The sequence below is a fragment of the Gymnodraco acuticeps genome, unplaced genomic scaffold, assembly GCF_902827175.1.
Source record: "Gymnodraco acuticeps unplaced genomic scaffold, fGymAcu1.1, whole genome shotgun sequence".
Classification (NCBI taxonomy): domain Eukaryota; kingdom Metazoa; phylum Chordata; class Actinopteri; order Perciformes; family Bathydraconidae; genus Gymnodraco; species Gymnodraco acuticeps.
Window position 1 is genome coordinate 2,418,015 of NW_022990014.1, and position 8,214 is coordinate 2,426,228.

General features: G+C 43.3%; 1 protein-coding gene across 4 annotated transcripts in view; it reads left to right on the forward strand.

Annotated features, from left to right (window-relative positions):
* LOC117544371 (calcium-binding mitochondrial carrier protein Aralar1-like) overlaps positions 1-8,214 on the forward strand; it is a 28,134-nt gene that overhangs the window by 18,786 nt on the left and 1,134 nt on the right. For all 4 annotated transcript variants that reach the window (XM_034213343.1, XM_034213342.1, XM_034213344.1 and 1 more), the window contains 8 exons: positions 823-904; positions 2,217-2,375; positions 3,343-3,395; positions 3,592-3,672; positions 5,556-5,696; positions 7,082-7,220; positions 7,778-7,936; positions 8,071-8,161. In XM_034213343.1, coding sequence (XP_034069234.1) covers positions 823-904; positions 2,217-2,375; positions 3,343-3,395; positions 3,592-3,672; positions 5,556-5,696; positions 7,082-7,220; positions 7,778-7,936; positions 8,071-8,161 — 905 coding nt within the window. The remainder of the gene's footprint in view (positions 1-822; positions 905-2,216; positions 2,376-3,342; positions 3,396-3,591; positions 3,673-5,555; positions 5,697-7,081; positions 7,221-7,777; positions 7,937-8,070; positions 8,162-8,214) is intronic.

The window sequence follows — 8,214 nt, forward strand, 5'->3', positions numbered from 1 at the left end:
AACAAAATAGTTCCTGCCTCCACCGGATAACACAGCTCTATATCAGGCTGTGGTCAGAGCTTTCAGGCCACTCATGCTCCTGGGACTCACACTCAGAGGTCTGGAATCTGATTCCTTCGGGGGGGATGCTGCAATTCTCAGGCCTGCCCTTTAGTGGAAGTAGGCTAATTGTTTAAACCCTTTGATCAAGACCTCGATCTTGTTAGCATGCAACCCTCGGTGGAAGCATCTGGGAAGAGGAAAAAAAACAATCTGTTGTACTCCCCTCTTCGCATCTGGTCTTGGAGAAGTTACTCAGCGCCTCGACCTGCACACACATACTTGAACAGAGTCTCACTCGGACTGTGTAATATTCATGTAGATACTTATCTGGACATGGAAAAGGCTTGTGGGGCTAATCTGTTCCCCTTGAACCAAAGTGAAAACAAAGGAGCTCCGCTTTCAACATCAAACACCAATCCAGAGATCAAGTAGATAAGAGAGAAAACCAAACTTTGTTGTAAAAATAAAAGAAGACCTTTAGCTCGTAGCCTCCGACGTGCAGCATGTGTGGAAAACAGGGCTGCAGGTTCACACAGTCATTTACTGTATCCAGACTGGCCTGTCTGTGACATTTAATACCGGCTGATGATGAATTAGACGTTATGTGACATTCCATTGCCGTCCTCCGTTGTTGAGTACTGCACAGCGTTTTTCTTTCCACAATGTATCTGGTTCGCTCTAGTTTAATACCCAGCCGATTCATGGTTAGTGTTCTGACCCCCCACCCCCTTGTCTTTCTTCAGATTCATTTGACCACTGGTGTCTTTTTCTCCCACACAGCACCCTCGCGAAACGTCTCGGCCCATCTGGCTCCAGGCTGCAGAGTCTGCCTACAGGTTTTCTCTGGGCTCAATCGCTGGAGGTGAGTGACATGTCTGCGGCGGAGCCCCCGGCCCGCCCGAGGGGTAACCTTAGCCGGCCAGACTGGCGCTCTGAGGCCCCGGGGCCGGCCATTGTGCTGCATCTGAGAGGGGTTGGGATGTGAGGCTCCGGCATTGTGCTGCCGTGCCACCGGTGGCTCCAGGCTGTCGTTGGAGTCGGAGCTCTGGAATGACACAAATCTTCCGGAACCGCACTCTCTGGAATCTCCGTCTAATTACACTGGAAGCACTGATACAAGGAACGTCTGACATAACTGCACTGTGTGTGTGTGTGTGTGTGTGTGTGTGTGTGTGTGTGTGTGTGTGTGTGTGTGTGTGTGTGTGTGTGTGTGTGTGTGTGTGTGTGTGTGTGTGTGTGTGTGTGTGTGTGTGTGTGTGTGTGTGTGTGCTCTCCACGCAAATACTTATCAATCCTCATCCACCCGAGGCCAATTCATGCAGGGTCAAAAAGAGAAATATACCATAGTTATCTGGTGGTAAAACTGCCATAAAAAGCAGTTTCTCACCCGGCCTCTGTGCTGACCGAGGAGTTTGCAGGTTCTAGAGGAGATATTTCTCAGCATCCTTTGAAGTCAGACAAGACAAGACAAGTAAAGCTGCTACAGAGCAGAGTTTAGAGCAACTTGCTGTAGCGTCACCTCCTCAAACAGTTTTCCCACAGTTACCAGTTTGTTTATGGTTTATACTAGATTACTAATCGACCCCTCACAAAACATTTCTGCAGAATTATTATTGCACAAACATTGTGTAAGACAATAACAAATGAATTTGGGTGACGAGATGGCTTATATGCACCAAGTGAACTATCTGAGAGCTCAAAAATGTTGATTCAGAGCTGAACAGATTAGTCAGATAATCTAATGGATCTAGAGAAAATAAATTAATAAAAACAATGATTTGATAGTTCCAGTCTTTCATCAAGCAAATAGGCCACATATTTATGCGTTTCAGCTTCTCAAATGTGAGGATTTGCTGCTTTTCTTGCAGAAATAATATAATATATTTAGGCTTTGGACTGTTGTAAGGTCAAAACATGAAATTTAAAGATGACATATTGGTCTCTGTGAAATTAAAAAGAGGATTTTAAACGGTTTCCAACATTAAATAGAAAAAACGTTTAAATAATAATCAATAATACCCTTAGAGTTGTATGTGTCTATGAAAAACATACAAAGTAATACATCTGTTTTAACATAATTTTGTAGAATGTTGTTGAGATGATTTCTGAATTTCTTTTTCTATTAAAACGAAACAAAGACTTCAACAATTGACAGCAAATGTGTGTGTTTTTAGCAACCGGTGCCACGGCTGTGTACCCCATCGACCTGGTGAAGACGCGCATGCAGAACCAGCGCTCCACAGGCTCCTTCGTCGGAGAGCTGATGTACAAGAACAGCTTCGACTGCGCAAAGAAAGTGCTCCGCTACGAGGGCTTCTTCGGATTCTACAGAGGTAATCCTTTGCAGATTTTACAGTGCGTAAAAGGAAATCTATGTGCAGGCCAACATATGGCTCTCGTGCAAAACAAACCGTCTGATGGGAAAGCATTAGGATTTGTCAGTGTGCTAATATCAGCAGCATGGTTTGCTAATTGATACCAGAAACCTTTGCCCTCCCTGTTCAGCAGTGAATAAAGCAACACCCAGGGGTCGCGTTTTCATTATCTCGATACCTGGGAGAGCTCCCCGAGGAAAAGGAGCAGCAGAACTCATGTAGCAGCAGCGTGTGATCTGCCTCGGCCCGGCTGTGTGATAATGGTGCTGAAGGCTTGTGATATACAACACTTCTACCCTCAGGCTGCTCAGAGGAGGGAAGTCAAGACTGCCATCTACTGCTACCTCCTCTACTGCAGCTCTTTGTTGCTCTGATCTGCTCCCCTCTGCCTTCCTGCCTCCTCTCTTGCACATGATAAGAGGGTGATTGACTCGGAGACAGACACGCTCGGCTGTTTTCTGGCTGCATACCAGCAGCAGTCACTCAGCAGCTCCTTCAGAAGTTTATCTGGCCTGATGAAGGACAGACGGTGAAACAGTATGGCGGTTATCGCCACCATAGCACCCAGCCACCCCCCCCTCCACCCTCGATCTTGTCCGTGACCACACAGCTCTCTCTGTTCCCCACCAACACTGGGATCAGGCTCAACAATGCTGATCCCATACACACCAGCAGTGTCATATTTTTGGACTTTTGTTAACTTTCAATGGGACCTTTGTATTGTAATGCATCTGATGTATCACCCACATCTGTAAATATTTATGGGTTTGTTTTACACACATAAGAACCCTGCAGCTTACATTGTTCTAGCTGTCAGTAGATGTATTCATTCAGCGAAGATAAAAAATGTGCATTCATTTGGAGCCAGACTCTGTCTCTCTCTCTGTCAGGTATTCTAATGGTACCTATGAATAATATTTTGCAGGTCTGCTCCCGCAGCTCATCGGCGTCGCCCCGGAGAAAGCTATCAAACTCACAGCAAGTCATTCCACTGTGTACCTCCAAAAGTTGCTCCCAATAATTCACTGTGAATAAAAAACATGCACACAGCGCAGGAGAAACACACTATCCGCAATCAAGATGTGACTGTAACCACAAGTTAACATTAATGCCCTGCTATCAAGATTGGGATTGTGTCTCATCTACCTTTTTTCTTCATGTCTTTTATTTTCAGATGAATGATTTTATCAGAGACAAGTTCACCACAGACGATAATTCCATCGTTCTGCCTGCAGAGATTCTCGCTGGTGGATGTGTAAGCATTACTTTAGGGATCTTTTTTTTATTCTGTCTACAAATGAACCCAAAACCAAGTAAAGGAACACTGAAAGATGTGCAAAATATACATGATTTTAAGTAATGGACATTACCTTACTATGGTATATAATACAATTACAAATGCTAATTTGAATCCAACATTTAAAATAGTATTTTCCGTGTATACGGACTAGCTTGTTCCCTTATAGGATGAAAATATATTTTTTAACTAAATGCATGCATTATGATGTACATTTTTTACAACACTCATGACTATATACAGTGGTGGATGAAGTATTCAGATTTACTATATATACTTTATTGAAGTACATTTACCAAAACTACAATATAAAAATCTATATTACAAGTTCATGTTCTGCATTGAGAATCCCAAAGACTTATTAGCTAAATGTACTACATAAAAAACACATCGTGTAGCGTAAACACACATGTACCTCATATTGAGTTGGTGTCCTTAATTACACTTCACGAGGGACTATAAACACACTTTATATCAGGTGATCTGAACCCATATTTTGAATTTTAGCCACATTTTACCAGATTATTTTTGTTGTTATTTATTTGAAATGTTAGCATTTTTTCTTCTCTCACATACTCATCATTTAAAAAACTCCATCAGTGATCATTCATTTAGTTTGTGTGTGAGGAATTATAATGATTGGTCCTAAAGTGAAGTATTGTTTTTTGGCAACCAACATTTTGTCATACTCAATGTAATTTTAGATTTCTATTTTTACTCTTGGCTAAATTGCCAAATAATAACACTTTTGAGGGGAACTCTGGATTACAGATGTAATTCCTTCACTCTGGCTGTGGGGAAGTGAAACAGGCCGTCCTTGCAGCAGAGCCTGCAGGTTGCTCACAGAGGAGCGGGGTCTCCGGGGTCGTGACCCCTGTCAGGGTGTAATTGTAGGAAGAGGCCCTGGAGGGTCCTGGATGAAGCTGGCTCTAGCTCAGTGTGATTGAGTTTGACAACGCGGTACATACCTGAGGCGTGGTCCCACTGCAGGACAACAAGGATGTTTCCAATACATGTTAACATCTCAGGATACATTCAATCTATGGCCTGCATTACTTTCAATGCGGTCATATGTATTGGATGACATCTTGAAGTTATTTTAAGAAAGTTAAAAGTGTGTTTAATCTGTTGGTAAACTATCGCTCCCATCAGAGGAGAGGAAGATAAAAGAGATGGGACGAATGCATCAATCTTCAGAGCGGCGGATATTCCCCCCTCCACTTTGAAAATGACTAAATGTGCCAGAGCTTTTTTTAGAACTTTGCTCGGATGTTTACAGATAAGACCCCTGCCCTGCATGTCACCAGCGGCCATCCTGGGGCCTGATTAGATTTAGGGAGGGTGATAAATGTGTCTGAGTCAGAGGGTGCCGTGCCTTCAGGGCATTGCTCGCCCGGACCCCGAGCAGTCCGGGTGATTCAGTGCTCTCCCCTGGGAATGGGGGTGAATTAGGGAAGTGTGCGGGGCGAGGCCAGAATGGGCCACTCACCCTGCCACAGGAGGTGCCTCAGGGGGGGGCGAGGGGGCAGAGGGCCGGTGCCAGGGTCACAGCCTCCCAACCATGAGCCGGGGCTTCTCCTCACCCGACGCCTGCTCTGCTCTGACCCCGCTGGTTCCTCTATCAATGGCTGCTTTTTCCTCCTCCTGTCAAGGCCACTCTCTTACTATGTGGAATCAGATCATGGGGAAAAAGTGGCCCTTTGTGCTGAAGTTTACTAAGATAATTAGAAAACGCTTACACATCATTACATTTTCACCCCAAAAGTTCACCCCTCAGATGTGTAAGCTCAAGTCTGAGTGCATAAAAAGCACCATTCAGCTGTTTGTTTGTCCTGTTGCAGGCTGGAGCTTCCCAGGTGATTTTCACCAATCCTCTGGAGATCGTTAAGATCCGTCTGCAGGTGGCTGGAGAGATCACCACGGGCCCCAGGGTCGGAGCCATGACTGTTGTGAGAGACCTGGGCTTCTTTGGCCTCTACAAGGTAGGTCAGCACCTCTGCAGCTCCGGGACGTCTGCGGCATCCTCCGCTGCCATGCAAGGGCAAAGGTGCAACACTAAAAACATGGGGGGTTTATTTATTGTTCAGTGTTTAGATTCACAATAGAAGAGGTTTGGTGGAAGACATTTTTAGACAACAATCTAAAAATAGCTAACAATTAAAGTGGCACTAAGGACACTTTTTTAAAAAACAATTACATAAATGATTATTTAGTTTAAAGTTGCAAATCTAATTTGTGATTAATAGACCAAAAATGTCATGTACACTTTTCAGTAATAGAAACAATACCACAATACAGTACTTTAAAAAAATAAAGCTCCTCAATGCAAAATACCACTTAAAGCAAGTAAAATCTGTATAGTGTACACAAGTTTAACTTTATTTAAATTGTTCATTTTGCAGAGTTTTATAATGTTACTGGATTATAATTACTGATGCATTAACTTTTCAAAAGTATGTTTATGTCATTCTTTGTTTGATTTAGTTATTTAATCTATATTGTTGGATACTTTAAACGCTAACAATGCTCCTTTCTTAAAGATATTTAAGCATAAAAGATTCATAATACTGGAGAAAAAAAATACAGTTCTTTATTAAATGTATTTTCCCTTCACAATTGTAGATATTAACATATGATCGGAGGTTTACTCCTGTAATGATGCATAGATAAAATACTGTTCTATTTGAACAAAGGTTTGTGTATGTGTACACAGACATAATGGGCAGATCGGACTCACACATTTAAATATAAAACCTTCATTTTGCTGACTGTTTGCAATTTTACAATATAGTGTCAAACATGCAAAAAGCTGTGGCCAAAAACCAAAAGCAAATTAGTGCGGGATTATGCTCTGCTACTGCTCCTTTTCCAGATCCTTGTGGGTTTACTTGCTGCTCAAGTCATGTGTTCATACTCCATATTTTAATGAGTAGCAGACAGTGTGTGGCTTGTTAAAAAAAAGAAAAGCTGACTTCCTCTTGGCAGAAGAACCCAGCACACCAGGGTCCGTGTGTGTGTGCGCGTGTGTGTGTGTGTGTGTGTGTGTGTGTGTGTGTGTGTGTGTGTGTGTGTGTGTGGTGTGTGTGTGTGTGTGTGTGTGTGTGTGTGTGTGTGTGTGTGTGTGTGTGTGTGTGTGTGTGTGTGTGTGTGTGTGTGTGTGTGTGTGTGTGTGTGTGTGTGTGTGAGTGAGATGGATCTCTCTCTGGAGGCCCAGTGCTGCAGCTCTGCCTGGGGGCTCTTTGGCTCCATCATCAACACTAAAGCCCCCTTTAGGTTGAACAAGACGGCCCCCATACCACTTAATCCCCAAGACAAACCTCCATGATGTATTTATATTTAAATTGATCCTTCTTTTTTTTTCTGCTAGGGAGCCAAAGCATGCTTCCTGCGTGACATCCCCTTCTCCGCCATCTACTTTCCTGTTTATGCCCACACCAAGGCGATGCTGGCAGATGAGGACGGAAGCCTTGGGGCTCTCCAGCTGCTCACTGCTGGAGCCATCGCAGGTAACACACATCTGGAGAGCTCAGCGTCTGTGGGGATTAAATGAGGGAAGTGTCACATGTTCTGCTCCAAGAAAGGCATTTTTGTTTCCTCTTCTTTGTGCTTTCTTCTTCTATTGTATCTCCAACAACTGTAAGGGTATTTATTTGTAATTATTGGTTAATTGTTTATTTAATTACATTTCAGAAAATGTTGTATCTTTAAATTCCATATGTTCTTCTTCCAACAGCCCTAGGCCTAAATATACTTAATTTACTATCATTTATAAGAAGGAAAAGCAGAAATTCCTCACATTTGGGAATATATGGCCTTTTATCTCGAAGAAAGACAGGAATGAGCTGGTTATATTATTATTATAATACAAAATAATTGTATTTTCTCTATTGTAAGCTCCTAGCTGTATAGAAAATGTATATATACAGTGCTTTTGTCATATCCTACTATAGCACAATACCCATTTCAAGCCCTGCATGATGCTACAGCAGGGATGTGAGGATGTGACACCCATCTGTGCATAGTGAGAGTGCTTCATTATGTGTGTTGTGAAACGTCTCCTCAGGTATCCCGGCGGCTTCGCTGGTGACCCCTGCTGATGTCATCAAGACCAGGCTCCAGGTGGCGGCCCGAGCCGGCCAGACGTCCTACAGCGGGGTGATCGACTGCTTCAGGAAGATCCTCAAGGAGGAAGGTTTCAGGGCGTTTTGGAAGGGCACAGGAGGTAAATACACACACACATCCCATAAGTGGTTTCATGACTGGTAGATGAGGCCTGCTGTGGTGGCTGTAATTGTTTAGAATACACAGAAAGAATATTAAATCCTACATTGTAATTCTCTAACTGTCTTCCATTAGCTCGAGTCTGCAGATCTTCACCGCAGTTTGGTGTAACCCTGGTGACCTACGAACTGTTACAGAGATGGCTCGATGTGGACTTTGGAGGACAGTAAGTACTCTAACCGTGTAACTAAGTACATTTACTCAAGTACTGTAGCCTGT